We start from the raw sequence: 19983 nt of genomic DNA on the forward strand, positions 1-19983 counted from the left end.
CACAGCTTTTCTGTATAATTTAATGTTAATGATCAGGAAGTAAAATTAAGTTTGCTTGAAATGTAAACTCATTTAACTATTCTGAACATCACAAAGTATTACACCTCTAATAAAATAAAAAACCTGTTTTTGTATCAAATTTCTTGTGTTAATAAATTTAAATCAACGATAAAGTGGGGCACATCAGTTTCATAACAACACAAAAATACAATACTCCTACAAATGTTAATACAAGTGGTTTTCATGTCATTAAATATATATTGAGCAATTAAATTTGAATGCCTATTGGGTTTGTCCAAGTTTTTTGTTTTGCTTAAGATGTTGTTTTAATTGTAGTTGTTTTAGAACGGGTTGAAAAGGTTTGTTGTATTTGTTATTTAACGACCAACCTCTAAATAACAACAGCAGCAGCATCATAAAGAAATATAAAGATCAGTCGTAGTCTTCGCACAACAGGTTTCGCTATCAAGCAATCGCTATTTCTATAAATATTTCAGACCTTAGAAACCAAACCTTAGTCAGTCTCAAACCCGATCCATTTCAATCGGAGAAGATGAATTTCAAGCGCTGTGTAAGTGTCGTACAAGCTGGAACATATTTTTATTACAAAGCTATTCCTGTTTTCCCATGTGCAGTTGCTGCTGTTGCCATTGCTATTGGCCGGTGCCATGGCGCTAAGCCCACCAGGACCGGAACCCGCCAAAGTGCCCCCCACACTCCCGCCGCCCTGCACACCCTGGTGCGCTGGTCAGCCCCCACCGCCCCCGGGCGCGGTCAACTAGAGCAGCCGCTGAATAAAGACAACAGGGGAGGAATGGGGGGAGGGGTGTAGGGATTGTGTTTGTAATTATTTTGTGCCATTTGGTAAAAACAATTAAACTCACATAAAGTATACAAATAACTTTTGTCGTCTTCTTCAGCTTCTGGTCACTAATTAGTTTGCTCGTATGGGCACCCAAGAAGTAAGATTTTATTGCTTGGGAATTGAACCAAAGCGTTCAGTATACGACCTTTTGGGTCCGCATCTTGCGCCACTTTGCTGCAGATTATTGTAAAGTGTTACACGATTGCTCGCAGCTGTAGTAGCTGCCCCAATAATTGTTCATGAAATAATCTTTTGTACACATATGGGGTTGAGATTGACTATCAACTTGAATGCCATTGAATGCTTAATTTTTATTGAAATTTCGAAAAGTTCTAAAAGTTTGAATAAATACACACGTGTACAATATTGATTAGAGTTGATGTTATTGCTCGTTGAAATCCGCTATGGATTTCAAAAACATGAAGAAGTCTTGCTTGTATCCTCATTGGCTAAAACGAGAGACTGAAAAGAACGTCCCGTTTCTTTTCTTGAAAATAAAACTAGTTTTAGCTTTCAAAACAACGAACGAACATCAGATTCGACTTTGGCAAATAATCTGCTTAGAGCTTTCAAATTGAAAGTCTAGATAGGCATTGCTTTATCGGTTCATCTCATCATAGACACGCCATTAGCATATCTCCTTCCGTTACAAATATAGAAAAATTATAAAAAAAATGCAAACTCTTGACTAGTTTTTAGTGTGTGTGTTGTCAGCAAACTATAATATAGTTTTGATAGCAACAACTTAAAAAAACTACACAGCATACGTTGTGAGCTGTACCTATGCTCTTAAATCTATGATGGTCTATACAAGATCAGCTCTATTCTATGCTTCGGAAGTTCATGTATAGTTAAGCATGACAAGCACCTTATGGGAAGAGCAGCTTGCCTTGCTGCTGTTCTTAACCACAAATATAAAACTATAACTCTTCAAACTCAAATGCTTGACACAAAACAAATGAATAAACATTATATTGTAGTTGCAGTGCTCTGGCATTAGCTACAACAACTAAAACAACGTTTGCATAACTCACAACAAATAGCGAGCATTAAAATCGCGATGCTGTCATTGCTGCCATCGTTGAAATGGCTTGCTCCTCTAGGTCTCAGCTGCGATAGCTAAACAGCTGAACAGCATTTTCTTACATTTTAAGTGGCATTGCTTTTAATTAGCTTTCCCACTCAAATCAACCTCATAACGCAGTTTCCGTTTCCCTCCCTTGTCGGGTCTAATGTGGTATCAAAAGATTTATGCAAACGCGTCTGCTGTTGTTTGCTAAATCATAATTTTGAGGGGAAGAGGCAGCTTCTCAGCACAAATCAGACATTGGTTTCCAAATCTACTTTGTTCGGACACATTTTTCAATGTTGGCGCCATTAAGCGGAGCCCATGAATTAGAAAATGTTTGCTTTGACGTTTGTACTAAAGCAATAATCCAGGAAAAGGCTAGTGGCTGTAAGAATAAACTTCAGAACGTTTAGTGGATTTGTTTGTCCTCACATTTATTTTTAGGCAATCAGATGAATAAATAACAAAGAAAGTATTTCGATCAAAAGTCGATTTTATTTAAGACATATTAGCCGCGATTGTAACCACCAGGTCCTCCGAAGCCACCTCCTGGTCCTCCGAAACCACCTTGTCCTCCGTAACCACCTCCTGGTCCTCCAAAGCCACCTTCTCCTCTAAAGCCACCTTCACCTCCACGATGTCCACCGAAACCGGAACCGCCACGATGTTCACCACCAAAGTTGCCACCGCCGAAATTACCGCCTCCGAAACCTCCCTCGCCACCATGACCTCTATGACCTTCGCGACCGAATTGGGGCATGGCCAGGACCGCCGAAATCAGGGCGAAGAATACAATCTGTAATTAATTCGTCGCACAATTAGTTGTACCTTCGCTCTGCTTCTCACAAACACTTACAAAAAGTTTCATTTTGATTATTTCAGTTTGCTTTGCGTTTTGGCAATGAACAAATTTTGGCTCGTCGGGGGTATTTATACGCAAAATCCGATCCGTATAGGCATACGATTTGTAGCTTATCAACAAAAATACACACGCAACAGAGGCCTCAATATAATAAGTGTTACATAACAATTTCATTCCCGTCTTGTGTCCAACGCTTATCTGCAATTTATACACAACATTTGTAAACAATTTAGTGTAAGGAGAAGAGCATTTCTAAATTTCTAAAAAATATTATAATATGATGAATATTTGCATAAAAATGTTCATTTTTGTCATATCATTTACTAAAGAATGTCGAGTTTGCAAAAAGGCAATTATCGACAAACAATTTGCACACATATTGTGGTAATTTTAAAAGTTAGCTCTTTTATTTAAAATTTGAAGAATTCCTTGTACAAATACAATTATTTACAGATAAATCTCTCACAATTGAAAAAAAAAAAAAACTTTCGAAAACTTTAATACGTAAACTATTTGCCTGTCTATTCATAGCATAATCTGTAGTTGTAAATAAATGATATGTATTTATTCAAATGATTTAAGTGTTAGCATAGATTATAAAGAGTATTGCAGCTTCGTTATTCTCGCAAAAATGATTTTCCGTTGTTTTTTTTTTTTTTGGCGCTGATAAATAAACGTTTTTGTTTTCACATTGACCGAGAATTTGTCGTTAATGCTTGATTCTTTCTAGAAAAGCGTAACAAAAATTCTAAGAACACTAATTTGTAAAACGTGTATTTGTTATGGGGTTTCCGGCAGACTTTGAGTTTGTATACAAAATTCTAGGGGATTTACAGACCTACTGGCGACATAAACAAGTCTAATGCGCAACTAAACGAATATTATTTATTATTCAATACTCATATGAGAATTGAATCAAAACACAATATGATGATTACGACTTTGAGAAAAACTTGTAGTGTTTTATTTATTCACAATTTTTAGTGTTAATATGTTTTGTAAACCTTAATGACGACGATGGTGTTGATTATGGTGGTGATGGCCACCGCCCCCACGATTGTTGTAGTTGTTGTTATAATGTCCACCACCAGGACGGCTGTTGTGGTAGTGATGGCCCCCATTATAGTGATGCCCATGACCTGACTGCCTGCCCAAGCCGCGACCAATGCCGAATCCAAATTGTATCCAAGTGGTATCAAAAGATTTATGCAAACGCGTCTGCTGTTGTTTGCTAAATTATAATTGTGAGGGGAAGAGGCAGCTTCTCAGCACAAATCAGAGACTGGTTTCCAAATCTACTTTGTTCAGACACATTTTTCAATGTTGGCGCCATTATGTGGAGCCCATGAATTAGAAAATGTTTGCTTTGACGTTTGTACTAAAGCAATAATCCAGGAAAAGGCTAGTGGCTGTAAGAATAAACTTCAGAACGTTTAGTGGATTTGTTTGTCCTCATATTTATTTTTAAGCAATCAGATGAATAAATAACAAAGAAAGTATTTCGATCAAAAGTCGATTTTATTTAAGACATATTAGTTATTTTATATTATTATTACTGGTTCTTCGAAACCTCCTGGTCCTCCGAAACCACCTCCTGGTCCTCCAAAGCCACCTTCTCCTCTAAAGCCACCTTCTCCTCTAAAGCCACCTTCTCCTCTAAAGCCACCTTCTCCTCTAAAGCCACCTTCTCCTCTAAAGCCACCTTCACCTCCACGATGTCCACCGAAACCGGAACCGCCACGATGTTCACCACCAAAGTTGCCACCGCCGAAATTACCGCCTCCGAAACCTCCCTCGCCACCATGACCTCTATGACCTTCGCGACCGAATTGGGGCATGGCCAGGACCGCCGAAATCAGGGCGAAGAATACAATCTGTATTTAATTCGTCGCACAATTAGTTGTCCCTTCGCTCTGCTTCTCACAAACACTTACAAAAAGTTTCATTTTGATTATTTCAGTTTGCTTTGCGTTTTGGCAATGAACAAATTTTGGCTCGTCGGGGGTATTTATACGCAAAATCCGATCCGTATAGGCATACGATTTGTAGCTTATCGACAAAAATACACACGCAACAGAGGCCTCAATATAATAAGTGTTACATAACAATTTCATTCCCGTCTTGTGTCCAACGCTTATCTGCAATTTATACACAACATTTGTAAACAATTTGGTGTAAGGAGAAGAGCATTTCTAAATTTCTAAAAAATATTATAATATGATGAATATTTGCATAAAAATGTTCATTTTACAAATACAATTATTTAAAACTCTCACAATTGAAAATAAACTTTCGAAAACTTGAATACGTAAACTATTTGCCTGTCTATTCATAGCATAATCTGTAGTTGTAAATAAATGATATGTATTTATTCAAATGATTTAAGTGTTAGCATAGATTATAAAGAGTATTGCAGCTTCGTTATTCTCGCAAAAATGATTTTCCGTTGTTTTTTTTTTTTGGCGCTGATAAATAAACGTTTTTGTTTTCACATTGACCGAGAATTTGTCGTTAATGCTTGATTCTTTCTAGAAAAGCGTAACAAAAATTCTAAGAACACTAATTTGTAAAACGTGTATTTGTTATGGGGTTTCCGGCAGACTTTGAGTTTGTATACAAAATTCTAGGGGATTTACAGACCTACTGGCGACATAAACAAGTCTAATGCGCAACTAAACGAATATTATTTATTATTCAATATTCATATGAGAATTGAATCAAAACACAATATGATGATTAGGACTTTGAGAAAAACTTGTAGTGTTTTATTTATTCACAATTTTTAGTGTTAATATGTTTTGTAAACCTTAATGACGACGATGGTGTTGATTATGGTGGTGATGGCCACCGCCCCCACGATTGTTGTAGTTGTTGTTATAATGTCCACCACCAGGACGGCTGTTGTGGTAGTGATGGCCCCCATTATAGTGATGCCCATGACCTGACTGCCTGCCCAAGCCGCGACCAATGCCGAATCCAAATTGCGGCACTGCCAGCGCAGCAGCCATTAACGCGAATAGAAAAGTCTGGCGATAGAAAAAATATATATTTACATTTTAAATTATATTAATTTAATTGAAAAGTATACTCACAATTCCGAACAATTTCATTTTGCTGGCTGTGTGGCTTGTTCTGCTTTGGTCGTTGAACCCTTGAACTATAAATCAGTGGTGGCTTGACCTGCAGCATTTATACCCGAAATATGTCGGCAGAGACAATGGATTGAAAATGCGTTATCTGCTAATATGCTCGGCGAGCGAACTTTACTTTACTTAGAGCGTAGGAGCGATTAGTTATCAGTCTACTCAAAAATAAACAAAAGGAAGTGCTTATCATCAAGAGCTGTGTAGTGAATTGGAAAACAAAATAGACGCATTTCTTCCACACTCTTTTGTAACTAAAATGTGAAAACTTATAGTACAAATATTGCAAAGATCATTACACTTACCTTGTAAGTTCGCTATCAACAGCAATTTTCATAGCATGCACTCGATTAGATGACAGATTTGTACGAAATTTTACAGATAACCCCGAAGTAAATCAAATTACATGACCTAGAGAGCTCAGTTTAATCACAAACAATGTATGGCGAATGTACATTTACATATTCAAGGAATAATTAAAAGAAGTAATTAAAGCTCTTTATCAAGCAGTCATTTGTAAAAATGAAACAATAATAATAATAATATATACATATATAAATACTCGTCTAAACGAGTCTATCTAAAGCATCTAATATTTGTTCGTTATTTTCTTTTTGATTTGTGTGTGTTTTCAATTAATAGTCGATATTCTTTTACGGATATATTTTAACTTTAAACGCTCATCAAGTCTCTGAAAAAATATCTCTAAAACAAGAGAAAAAGCTACAATCGAGCAGCCCTCATAATGATACACCCTGTAAAATAAAATTGTTCCTATATAAATTGTACCTTAGCATTCATCATACAATATATTCCACTAGCGAAAAGGTGTTCATGTTTAATCTTCGAAGACTAATGTTATCTTTGTAGGATTTTTGTTTAAAAGTATTCTTAATTCGTGTTCGCTGTCTTCAACTTTATGTGTGGTTTTTGTCAAAACAAAACACAGTTAACCAAGAAAGAAATACATATTTTTAAGTAGTCCAGAGTCTATAACTTTTTGGTATGGCAGATTGGCAAACTAACTGCATGATCGAGCCTAAATCCGAAACTGAAATCCAATATAGAAATGAATAGAAATACATATGTGTAAATTGTTAGATTTTCTTATTATTTTATTTTAGCAGTTTAATAACGTTGGCCATGTCCTCCGTGACCCAAATTGTTCTGTCCAAAGCCTCCCTGGCCACGTCCACCTTGACCAAATCCCTGCTGACCACCTTGACCGAATCCTCCCTGGTGGCCACCTTGACCGAATCCTTCCTGCTGGCCGCGTCCACCTTGACCACCAAATCCTTGCTGGCCGTGTCCGCCTTGACCACCAAATCCTTGCTGGCCGTGTCCCGATCCTTGCTGACCGTATCCACTCTGCTGGCCGTGTCCACGTTGAGCCGCAACGATGGCGATCAAAGCGAAGAAAAGAATCTGCAAAAGGAATAAAATATTGAACTTGAAAGGCAGCTCAGAGCCTTAAGCATCGCTTTGCACTTACGAAGAATTTCATTTTGTTGCTGCTGTTTGTACTTTCAATTAGCTACTGATTTTTCAGCGGTAATCGCTGCAATATTTATACAAAACCATAAAAAATCGAACACTAAACAAGTAAAAAAGCTAAAGTCGGGTGTCCCGACTTTGAAATACTCTGTACATATGTTTACAATAATTATAAAAAATAAAAAAAAAAAATAAATAAAAAAAAAATTGGATCGATTTTACCTCTCTCGGTATTCGAACTCACGTAAAGGGTGTATAATTGCACATTTACATAGCAATTGCGTCTGTGTGAGTGTATGTATGCCTATGCGCATCAATTCGTGTCTGTGTAAGCATTTTCGCAGTCAACCAAACAGCAACATCAACAACAGCCGCGGGCAGCGCTGCAGCAGCGCTGCAGCAGCAAATATATTTATGGCTATAACTTCTTGGTAAATCGGTCTATCATAGTGAAACTTGGCATACGGACACATAATTACTAACTGGGGGTATTTGCAAAATTTTAGTTCGAAATTCCAAGAATTACGGGAGTTAGAGAAAATCGCATTTGCGGGGGAGAGGGGGGAGGGAGGGAAATTCCAAAATATACATTTTCTGCGTATTCACACAAGGCATCTTGGACTAAAATTTGGTGTGCCTAGGTCTTATAGTCTCCGAGATATAGGCGATTATACGAATGGAAAATCGGGAAAACCCCCATAGGGGGGAAGTGGGGGGGAAAATCAAAAAAATAAAACAAACTCGTATAGAATATACACATAACGCATCTTCGTGCAAAATTTGGTGTCTCTATCTCTTATAGTCTCTGAGATCCAGGTGTTCATACGGACGGACAGACGGACAGACGGACAGACGGACAGACAGACAGACAGGGCTAGATCGACTCGTCTTGTCACGCTGATCAATAATATATATACTTTGTGGGGTCTGCCACGCCTCCTTCTGCCTGTTACATTTTTCAGCTCCCGCAAACCTAATATACTCTTGTACATTTCATGTACAGAGTATAAAAACAACCAAACAAAATTCGAAATAATAACTTTTTATATACGCATTTATTTGTTCTGTGGCGTTGGTTGTGTATTCTATATTCTAATTTATACGAATATATATACATATACTATATATTTTTAAATGTTTATTTGTTTATTTTGAAACGTTTCGGTCCTTATCTCGGCTCACCCGCAGCTGCAAACGCGACTCGTAATCGGACCTAATCACAAATTATTTGTCGTAGTCATCGCCTCTACCGTACAGTTTGTTTGAATGAAACAACACGATTTTGAAATGTGCTCCAATTGCTTTTAACCTTCAACTTGAACTCGATATGATTTGTTTGTCTGACGTTATTCAATTGACTGATAAGACTAATCTCGTTTCCTCTATTCAGCACAAAATCAATTTCGAAAATGCAAGTGACTTCAATGTCTACACAAATTCAGAGGGGAAAGTAACTAAACATAAAACAATTTAAATATGAAGAGCTGTGGGGATGTACATGAATTTTAGTTTAATTCACAAAAATATTAGGGCAGAGTCAAGCACCGAATTAAAGAGCAAGCCCTCTTGATTTGTCGGAATATTAAAGAAAATATTCCATTACTTGTACTTGGTGTATGTTGTACAGAAACAGTTCCAGTGGAAATTAAATTAATTGATGGAGGCATAGGTTTTATGTATTTATTTATTCACCTTCCCATTGATTGCTTTAATTGACAATTTCCTGCCATGATTTAGAAATAGACACACTTTCAATTAGACTGATAGCCGTCAGGCACGCTTGCAGCATTTTCTTAAATACTTATATTTTAAAATTCAATCAAACCAAATAATAATAATACGGAATACACGTATTTAATAACTAAATATTTGATTATTATTAATCAATGCAATGCTACTGCACTGAGCGATAATTATTCTTCATATGAGATTGATTTAGTTTTATTTAATTTGAAACTATCATTTAATGCATTCAATTAATTGCATTCAATTTGTTAGGAATACAAATATATATAAACACAGATCAGCCCAATTGATTAGCTCATATGGTCCCAAGAAATTTACGAAAGCTTCTTACTAATTAAATTTGTAATTTGTAATGGACTTAGAATGTTTCACTATAATCTTAAATAATTGCAATTAGCACTCTATTAAAAAGCTGTCTTATGCTTTAAGGCTTGCTTAACTTTATTCTCTGTGTTGATACGTTTTTAAATGCCCTTCGTGTGCTTGAAAGTATTGATTAAAACAGTAGTGTTCTAATAAAATAATACCTGAATAGTATGGTACGTTAGTAGCCTAAAAAAGTTCTCAAATAAAATAAAAGAGCAAATGCAATTTATAAATTGTGCTCCTTTCTCTAAAGATTTAATAAATAATCGAAGACAGGAAAATAAAAGAACCAACAAAAATAAGCATGATGAGCTAGAAATGAAAAGCAAAAGCTTGCTAGTTTTGAGCCAAATATGGGACAGATTAAAAAATAATGTACTTATTATAGTTTTTAGAATAAACATCGTCAGCTTCAGTTAATGTACAGTTAACAAATACAGTAATACATTAAATATAAGCATGCTTCATCTTTTCTTATGTAATTCATTTAAACTAAGGAAGTATTCGTATTGTTGGCTGCCTGATGTGTGGCAGCAGCACAGGCCTCTGGGTATTTAAAGGCATTAACGGTGCTACTTTGGCTGTTGTTGTTGTTGTTGCTGTGGCTGAAACAGGATATAATGATGCAACAATAAACTTGCTTAATGCCTTCAGCAATGAAGTAATTAAAATATTTTTACGCTCATCCTGCTGCACAAAGTCAACATAACAAGAAGAAGAAAAGGAATAACAATAACAGTAAAAACAAAGTTAGGCGCCACCGTCTGATGCTTTATAAGTGTCCAGCACTCCCGACAGACATCCCACAAATATGCTCTTTACAAAGTTGAAGACGGTTTTAATTAAAACGGATAATACGGCGCGTTTGCAAATTAAACGATTTACCAAATACGTTAATGGTTTAATAATAAGCGTGGTTTCATTTTCTTTTTACTTTAAATTGCAACTAGTATGTAGTTGTGTCCAACCACTTACACAATAAGCAAATGACATAAATTAAATCTTTTAACACAATTTCGATCTAGTTCTCTCAATTCGATTGATTTCTTAGAAAATTCAAAACGTTTCGCTAGTTTCCCCAACCGTTTCAATTCAGAAATTCACTGCAAATAACAGAGGAATCGCCAACTCCGACCGCTCGCCTGGTACCCGACGGCAAACAGCCCCGCATCCATGGGTCATCGGAATATTTGCTGTGATGGTTGCAATCGTCTGAACTTCTTTGGTCGTCGCTTCAAGTGCCTGCGTTGCGTGAACTATGATCTATGCGGGGAGTGCTATGACCAGCGTATAGAAACGCACGATCACTCTGTGGACCATCCCATGCAGTTGATTCTGGAGAATCAGTTGCCCGAACTGATATTGCCTGGCGAGACACTGGAGTTAATGCATCTGCCCAATTGCTATACCTGTCCCTACTGCGGTCTCTTCGGGCAATCGGCTAAGCAGTTGATCGATCATGTCGTTACACTGCATCGTCTCTCCGACACCTATGTGGTGTGTCCAATGTGCTCGGTTCTACCGGGCGTCGAGCTCGTGACCATTAGAAACCTGGCCCGTCATCTACTGCTCAACCACACCGAGCACGCCAATTCATTGGACCCGGATACGCCGCCGTTGCGGGCGTCTTTGGGACGCGCATCGCGCCGGCGCCGACGCCAGACCAGTACTAGCAACTCCTCCACGTACAGCCAAAGCAACAGCAACAGCAACAACAATAACAACAACAACAACAACAGCATAAGCAGTGTCAGCAGCAGCGTCGACTCCGAGGCGGGCATTGACATTTTATTTCAGCTTACAGAAATGAGACGCTTGCGCCCGAATCTGGCCAACCTAAGTACGCGCTGGCCCCTCGCCCAGCAATTGGATAACATAGAGGAAATATCTGAGGATGAGGTACGCGCCCGTTCTGCAAATCTGTCAACAAGTGTCGCCGCCGAACCCTTAATCACGCGCACCATTGAAGAGCTGACCTTATCGCTTTGCTCCCCGCCAACGACCACCGAACGACCCGACGCGGATAAGTTTTTGTTACTGAAATGGATTGCGGCAGAAGAGGAGCGGACACAGGGCGCAGAGGAGGTCTCGCACCAGCGCCAATGCCATCGAGTATTCACAGAGCACTTGCTTCTCTCCATGCTATGCGAGCGCGAGCTAAGGTTGCCAGAACAGAATGTGGAGCCTGTGGTAAATCGGAAGCTAATCCCTACCATAGAAAAAGAGGATAAGGAACTGGTGCTCGCCCTCAAAGACTCAGATGAAGGTAGGGAACCAGAAGAATCAAAAGCAAAGCCACGCCGGTCTGAAGTCATGAAATTAATGGCTCTGCCATGGGCCTGGGCCTGGCAAGCGTACAGCAAGATACAGTTTATAGAGCTGGAGGGCGTTACTTTAGACGAGAGCGAAGTGAATGGGCAGGAGTTGATCCAGCAGCATGAAAAGGACGAGAAGGAGGTGGATATCGATTGATCCAAACAGTGCGAAATTTCCGGTTTTTGTAGTAGGGGGCTTTTTCTTCTTTTTTCTTCGGCAAACGTTTCCTTAAAATTCTTTAAAATTATTGTACAAATTTCAAATTTTATATGTGAACATTTATTTTATTTTGAATTTGCTGAAAAAAAAAAAAATAATAATAATTAGTGTTTAAAATTGATCAAACATGCCATTAGTATATTATTTTTAAATGAATCCTGCAATGTAGTAGATTCTACATAAATTATTAAAATTCGTAGTTAATTTTAGTGATTTTTGTTAAATGTTTCTCCCTAGAATACCGAATACCATGATTGAATACCAGACTCGAAGTTGAAGCAAAAACCAGAACTCTTTTCAATGTTGTTTTCGGAATAACATGAAAAATGGAGTATGAATCAACGTTCATATGAAATATTGCACAAAAGAAATACTTCTATATTTATTTATCGACGATACCATCACGCAACTCCAAAACATCTTAGTAGACAACAGAATACAAGTTGCGGCATAAATAACATTCCATTATTAACGCCCCGATCTTTTTATTTGATTTAACTGACAACTATATCATTGTTATCCTTCCATATGGGGTACTTCCATACCTATTTGCTAAAAGTTTTCTGTTAAAAATAGCAACAATTTATTAGTAATATTAATTGGACTACACTATGTGGCGAATTATATTTATCTGATTAGTTAATAATATATGGTATAAGCTTTTTAAATACCAAATGCACAGACTTCTTAATTTCAATAACAATGAACATAACACTACTCTCCGATTTCTCTTTCCCACCACTATCGCCTATGTGGAATTGAAATAGAATTCTACCCATTTTGCAACAATTTCATTTAAATGCCACCAAGCCCTGTCCAACTTGTGTACTTTTTGCCTTAATTTCTTTTGTCGGCTTGCCAAAATTTTCACCGGACTATTTCTGTTTCTGTTCCTGTTTTGTTCTATTCTCTTCCAACGGGGGCCAGTCATAAGAGTAATTTTGAACAGGCTCATTTTCAAAAGGTGGGCTGCTGCTATTTTCGTGTTTCTCTCTCTCTCTCTCTCTCTCTCTCTCTCTCTCTCTCTCTCTGTCTCTCTCCCTCTGTGCTTACAATCCTGATTTTTCTTTCTTTTCAATTTCAACGCCAACAACGGGAAATGCAACACAGGCTGCCAACGTTGCCAACGTTGCCCAGCTGGCCATGTTAAGACTGCAGACGAGCATTTGTGTGGGCAATTATTTTATGGAGTGTTTCAGGGGGCCACATGAATATACATACATATGTTTATGGGTGTTTGTGTGTGTGTGTGTGTGTGTGTGTGTGCGTGTGGGGGCGTGCATGTGTATATGTGTGTGTGTATGCGCACCTTATGTTTACCAAGCGCGAAAGTGGAAACGTGCTGCAAACATGAAGTTCGTTCGCCGTTGCCGCGACGTCATTTTGGCTAAAGGTGAGTGCGTGACTCACGCTTGCAACACTGAAACCATTTCCATGAATCCAAGGGCTTATTCTTTTCAAGACAGTTAACAGTTCACGCATTAATTTAATCCTTAAAAATCAATTATGTTTTGGCGACTAAATTGGAGAACAATTTATGTTTTAGTTTTATTTTGTTTGTAATAAATTTAATCTTGTCTGATTTCTGATTCCAATGTTTTTTATTTTACGTTAGTTAAGACGATATTAGATAATTTTAGCTGAAATTTGGCTTAGGAGGGAAGTTAAAACAAAATCTTTTTTTTAAAGATACAATTATTTGATAACAAAGTGACGTTTTCAACTAATATTTCGCTAGATAGAGAAAGCATTTCTAAAATACGGCTATTATTGATGTAATAAAATATGTAGATTGCGATTTTTTCTTCAATCGCATACATTTCACATAAGTACTGCATATTTCTTGTTATGACAATTTTTTGCAAAAGTTGTATCTTTACGTTACATAAAAGGCGAAAGAAAATTTTCTTTAATATGCGAATGCTTTCTGTTAACATCTTCACGCTCACATCGCAGTGTCATCTCCATTGAGGAATATCAACTGCTTGGGCACTGTTTCCATGCTTTACGTTTTATAATAGGATTTGAATACAATGGCATTGTAATGAAATGTGCAGCAGCAATGGCAATGGCAACGAGAATGGGAATGGGACCGACAGCGCCATGAAGTTTAGTTTGCGGTTGCTTTCTAGGCTTGGGTTTAGTTTCCATGTGTTCTGTTGCCAGTTGCAGATTCCGCCGCTCTAGTCGGCCTCATGGACGCCATCGCCGTCGTCTTTGTACAACAAGCCAAACAGCTGTTCGTTGTTGCAAACTCCCTGCAAGCTGCAGGCTGCATAGTGGCCGAATGAGTCTGGCTGCTTGCTCCGCTCCACAATTTGAGTTGGTAATTAAAAGTAAAGTAACGGCATAAGAATATGAACACCGCCACACGTGTGCTTGCCATGGCCCTGTGGGGTGGCCATTAAGTTGGATTGCTCCAAGTATTTGCTAACTGTGGCTTTAAACATTTCTGCAAATCGAAAATAAAAACTGAATACTGAGTCAAGGCAGAATAAACGACTAAAAATTACATCCAACTACTATACTTAGGAATAGATTGTAGAATAAAGAAATATGAAGATACAATTTTGGTAAAGCTGGAATATTTTAGAAGATTAGAGCACTATTTATGCTGGAAGATGAGGCCCAATTTTCCACCACAGTAGTCCAGTTGACATGGATAACAGATTAACAGTTATGGTTGGTTATAAGAGATTTCATTCACTTCTGGAAAGAAGAAATCTTTAAACATATTATCTATATAAATGGCAATTAGTTTCTGAAAAAGTACCGCCCGTTGGTGCTACGCCACACCTTATTGACAAAGCTCCTAAGGCCGAGCTCAGATTCATTGCTGAACAGCGAATTGATTCGGTGAAGTCTCTAGCATTCAGGAACTTTCCATCTAGTGTTTATTTATATATGGATCTAATGTTTGGTATTGAAAATCCTTACAAGCATCGTTTTTAAGTCTTTCTGTTTCTGAACTTGCACAGCAAACTCGCATCAATCAATGCCTTTGTCATCATTAATTTAGCAATTAAATGTAATTCGAATTTTATTTCTCATTCAACGTAATCAACCGCTTCCCCTTTAATCTAAGCAAGCCCTTTAGTCGAGTACTTGCGTTAATTAACAGCAAGGGCAACGGAAAAAATCTCAACTCCAAATCATTCATTTATTCAAAGTTCGCAACGCTTGTGTGACGCCCTGCTCATTAACCCATTAAACGCCCCCATTTCAATTGTCTAATTGTGTTGGTGTTGCTGGCGTATTTTCTTAAATCTGTATATAGGATATGTACATACTGTGTTCTTTTATATTTTATTTTTGTGTTCATTGCGTTCGAGTCAAGCAGTCGATTGAACTTGTTTTTATTTATGTTGATTTCCGGCAATTTTAGAGTAAGCTTGCGCAGAATGGCTTGCGCAATCAATCAAAGTCAACATGGCTGCGAGCTATAAATTGAGATATAGACGTCTTTCCAAATGGTTAAGTGCGGCAACCGCGTACTCGTGCATCACAAAAAAATGAATTCCTTCAGTGGAAATGCGTTTGGTGGTCTACAGATGAAAAAAAAGGATTGTCATGTGTACGTGTGTGTATGCGTAGGAGTGAGTGTGTGTGTGTGGGTGTGTCTGTGGGCATGGGTGGATGTTGGGTGCCACTGACGTGTGACACTTGAGCGACACTTGACGCCCGATAATTGATATTGTACAAGAGTGAAGGGCGGCCCTGATGCCGCTTCCGCTTGCTCGACACCAACGGCAAGTGAAGTGCATGTTAAGATGCTCGATATTATCGCTGACATTGACAGTTGACTCTTAAATGTCTGTATAGTCAGCATAGCGCCCCTAACCCGAAAAGGACACGGATGCGGAACTCAACCCGGTGGTTTACTATTTATTACTATTTTGAGCTAAACATTATTAGCATATAGCTGATGCTTGTTCAAGGTCACATGGAATAGAAAGACAAATAGATTTTGGTACGAATTATTTGAGAGAAATACTATACATTCCGAAATTGTTAAAAAAAGCAGTAATATTGTTAATAAGTTGGACGTGAAAGAGCCATATTATTCCCAAGATCGGACCAAGATTAATGAGAAAACGTTAACGTCTTACCTGCTCGAGTTATTTTAGTACACTAAAGTAAGCATTACTAGGTAGTAACAATGTGTAATTAAAAAATCTATTTTACACACAAGTTGGTATTCCAAGTGTACAAAAACAAATACTCCAAACAAATACGGCATGAAGAGGAGTATATGTTAGAAAAGCTGCTTTAAATATAACAAAAATTGTGATACTGTGGAGTTTAGTTCCATTTTTTTTTTTTAAGAATACTTTGGTTTTAATACACAATTCTTTCTTTAATCATGTATTCTATGGCTGCCAAATGATGGCATGCTGAGGCTCGATATATGTTAGCCAAAAAGAACGCGATAGCTCTACAAACTGGTTCACAAGTTATATTTAATAATTATTAAAAATGATTATTTAATACAGTAAATGATATTCAAAGATTAATTTACCATATGAAACTCCTTTATTTAACACACTTAAACATATTATAGAAATAGAGAGCCACGTTGGCGTTTCTTGACTGCAGTCCAGTAAACATGATAGTGCACGGTGTAATACAGAAGACTAGACACATTTAGCCACTTGAGCTAAGACTGTAAATTAGTTAGACAGTACATATATAAGTGGGACGGACTGCACATTAGTTGGAATGATTTACAGCTGAATTCATTTCCCTTAGCCCGACTTCTATATCTTTCAGCTGCAAGTTGCTGAACCGCAAGCTGCCCAAAGTGCCAATTTACACACTGCCACACTGTTGCTCGCACTTTGTTTCAAGGGGTGATGAAAATACGTGTAAGGAAGAGGGTGGGCAAGAGTGGGGAAGGGGGTGGCTTGGGGCTGTACACACGCCAAAGTGTTGATAATTGTTGACCATTAAATCGCACCGCAAATCAAGTGCAGCATTGCACTGGCCTGCAATTCATTTGTGGCATGGATCATTGCCGGGCCAGACACGGAGCGCGCGGGACGGTCAACAACTATGGGGCATGGTCTCAGGCGGCCGTGTAAACCAAAGACAAACCGCACGCAAAGTTGCCAACGCAAGCACCAAAAACAGACAAAACCGACAGACAGAGAGACCAACCGACCAACAGACCACCAGACCAAGCGACCAAGTCGAAAGTTTAAATGCGTGTTCAATTTGCCTTCAGTTCAGTTTGATGAGGAGAGTATGTTATGGGCCCTGGAGACTTGTGACCGCCTTTGACATCGCAGCTTTCCCATCCATTAAGCATTTGTCGATGGCACAAGTTTTCAAAACCCGATGGCACTCATTGAAGCGCATCAGAGCGCTTCAAACTCGTGCGTCAAAACTATTTTACAACCAAATATTTCATACACATTATTTTCTGCATAATTTTCGCCAGGGCGGGGATGTTCTTCGAAATGTTCTACAATGATGGAACACGACGGTTGTGCCAAGCACATACAGATTGTATGCACACACTTTTATATATGTAGTCATAGGTACGCGTGTGTATATAAGTTACAAAGTAGGAGTAAGTGAAAATGTTAAGTTTGTGGAAGTGACTCAGAGGTGGAACAATATTCAGCTATATAGACTGATATAATATAACAGTAGTGTAACAAAATGAAAGTTGTTATCATAAATTTGTAGCACGGTATTGAAACTGTACGTTTTTTTTTTTTATATATATTTAAAAAAGAGCACTTATTTTTAACCCTTGTTCTTCGTCATAATGATTTATAAACACAACATTCTCAATTTTATAATTTTTTGTATCTTTTATATTTTGTTTATTGTGGCATGTAATTATAATTCTTATTATTTTAAACCTTTCAAGAAACTTAGCATTATTTAATATTTTTTTAATTTTTTATTGATAAATTGAAAAGACCAGTCTGGAGACACAGTTAAAACGACTGAGAATGTTTAAGTCGAATCTAAGGAGGATTGTTGGGACTACTGTATTTATTTGAAAATAAGGGCTTTTTAGTCGCCGAAATAAAGCTCTGCATTTAGGTTGATTAGATAAACCAATCAAATAAATTTTAACAAATTACTTAAGTTTTTGAAAGGTATAACAAATAGTGTATGTCATACTTTAACACGACATGACATGGCCATGTCTGATTCCAATTTTTTATTTGTTATTTTACTATCACTCTTTAAGCATAAAGAAAAGGTAATTCAATTGACAGTTTTCTGAGTTGGTAAATAAGTCTTCTAACAACATAAAATAAAAAGAAAATCCGGGTAAAAAAAGAGATTTGCTTGTTTTCAATATCTTCTGAAATTCAATTTAATTATATAAGTACATACACGTACATACATATGTCACTAAAACTCAAAACTAGTTTCTAAATCGAATGGGCTATGTGTGTGTGTGTGTGTTCGAAAAGAAATTGGGTGAAAATAGCTAAACCAACAAATAGACCCTTCAAAGACTTTGTTTGCTAAGCTCCATCCCTGATTATAGCAACCGCCCATTCCAATGGCTTCCAATGTCAAAAATGTGTCATTAGTGTCAAAAATTGTGGAGCGGCGTGAAAATCCTTTTAATGTCATACCAAAAATGTTATGCAAAGGGATTTAATGCGCGGCTCTTGCTTTCTAAGTGTATGTGTGTCTGTCTGTATATACTTATATTTGTGTAGGTTTAGGTTATCGTCGTCACAGCGTCGGCAGCAATGAGTTAATATCGCCAGCCATAATGAGCATTAAACAGCGACAGGACTTGGCCCTTTCATGACGTCAATCACACAAACTTTGTAGACACTGCGAGGCCGAAAGTAATATTAGATAGAAAAGGAGTGCGGGAGGCATGGGGAGAGCACGAAAACTGTTGCTGCCTGTCGCTGTTGCCTTTTTAGGCATTAATATTAATTTATATGTATAAATTATTTGCGAAATACTGTCATTTGATAATTATAAAGCGCCTGCCTCTATGACTTTTTAATTAAAGCGTTGACTTGCGCCATAAAAAAAATACAAATCCGGAACTTTTCAGTCGCGTAAAGCGTGCATTCAAACATAAAGATAAATGCCGTAAGAGCCAACAAAATAAAAAAAAAGAAATTCAGTGTGGGTACAGGGCCAACATTTCTTATCAGCAGAGAGGCGAACTGCACACACATACACACACACACACATACATACACACACACACATACGCACAAAGTGAAAAAGTTTAGTGACAATGCCAACGCACTTTTATGACTTGGGCTTTGGAGCTTGCTTGCGTGCAATGCATAAGTACACTCACACACATTTATATGTATATGTATATGTGTGTAAGTATGTACATGCTTTATATATACTTATATACTTAAAGTATGATTGCAAGTGTGAAAAAATATATATGCTAAACGTGGCTCGCCCCGCTGGGCGCGTCATGCGTTTTTGTTTTATTACACGACGACGTGCTCGGAAAATTAAAAGCACTTGACGCGCCAAAGTGCTGAACTTGGCGGTCGTCCGCAGGACCCCCTCTGCCGACTATCCACACCAATTGCACTGCTCTCACACACACACACAGACACACACACACACACACACACACACACACACACACACACACACATGGCAAATCGTAAAACGTTCCGCCTTTTTTCACAGTCGCCTCCGTTTTCTTTATCCTGAATTTTTTTAAGCGACGTGCCCCACTGTAAATGGTTTTTGCCGCTTCTGCTTGCCAGCCAGCCAGCATTCTTCATCTTCATTCTCATTTGTTCAAACAATTTAAGAAATTGTCGCCGTGGCGCCACCGCATGCTCCGTAAGCAAAGCGACCAGAACAAATGGCTGACTTGCTGCCTAAGTATGTCTCCCTCTCTGAGTAATTTACTGTATACTCTTTAAAATAGTTT

At 37.9% G+C, this 19983-nt stretch overlaps 3 protein-coding genes across 5 annotated transcripts; 1 reads left to right on the forward strand and 2 right to left on the reverse strand.

Moving 5' to 3' along the window:
• Positions 1-2342: 2342 nt before the first annotated feature.
• LOC115626505 (ctenidin-1-like) lies at positions 2343-4761 on the reverse strand. Of its 3 annotated transcripts, XM_030521893.1 has the most exons (3): positions 4731-4761; positions 4505-4670; positions 2343-2564 (listed from the first exon to the last, which is right to left on the reverse strand). In XM_030521893.1, the coding sequence occupies exons 1-3, from the start codon at positions 4740-4742 to the stop codon at positions 2443-2445; spliced, it is 300 nt and encodes a 99-aa protein (XP_030377753.1). In that variant the 5' UTR covers positions 4743-4761; the 3' UTR covers positions 2343-2442. The 3 variants fall into 3 exon arrangements, with proteins under 3 accessions (XP_030377753.1, XP_030377752.1, XP_030377751.1); XM_030521892.1 differs by lacking the exons at positions 4505-4670; positions 4731-4761 and adding an exon at positions 2791-2821 and having other exon boundaries at positions 2343-2730; XM_030521891.1 differs by lacking the exon at positions 2343-2564 and having other exon boundaries at positions 4296-4670.
• Positions 4762-7029: 2268 nt separating this feature from the next.
• On the reverse strand, positions 7030-7462 carry LOC115626496 (glycine-rich cell wall structural protein-like). The gene is made up of 2 exons (XM_030521882.1): positions 7432-7462; positions 7030-7364 (listed from the first exon to the last, which is right to left on the reverse strand). The coding sequence occupies exons 1-2, from the start codon at positions 7441-7443 to the stop codon at positions 7068-7070; spliced, it is 309 nt and encodes a 102-aa protein (XP_030377742.1). The 5' UTR covers positions 7444-7462; the 3' UTR covers positions 7030-7067.
• A 3097-nt stretch (positions 7463-10559) lies between these two features.
• On the forward strand, positions 10560-12167 carry LOC115626473 (E3 ubiquitin-protein ligase KCMF1-like). Its single transcript, XM_030521857.1, has one exon. The coding sequence runs from the start codon at positions 10719-10721 to the stop codon at positions 12015-12017; it is 1299 nt and encodes a 432-aa protein (XP_030377717.1). The 5' UTR covers positions 10560-10718; the 3' UTR covers positions 12018-12167.
• The last annotated feature ends 7816 nt before the right edge of the window (positions 12168-19983 follow it).

The sequence above is a fragment of the Scaptodrosophila lebanonensis genome, unplaced genomic scaffold (genome assembly GCF_003285725.1).
Source record: "Scaptodrosophila lebanonensis strain 11010-0011.00,11010-0021.00 unplaced genomic scaffold, SlebRS2 tig00000085-arrow-pilon, whole genome shotgun sequence".
In the NCBI taxonomy this organism is placed as follows: domain Eukaryota; kingdom Metazoa; phylum Arthropoda; class Insecta; order Diptera; family Drosophilidae; genus Scaptodrosophila; species Scaptodrosophila lebanonensis.

Coding starts and splice junctions, on each gene's coding strand:
- LOC115626473 (XM_030521857.1), top strand. CDS start 10,719: ATGGGTCATCGGAATATTTGCTGTGATGGTTGCAATCGTCTGAACTTC.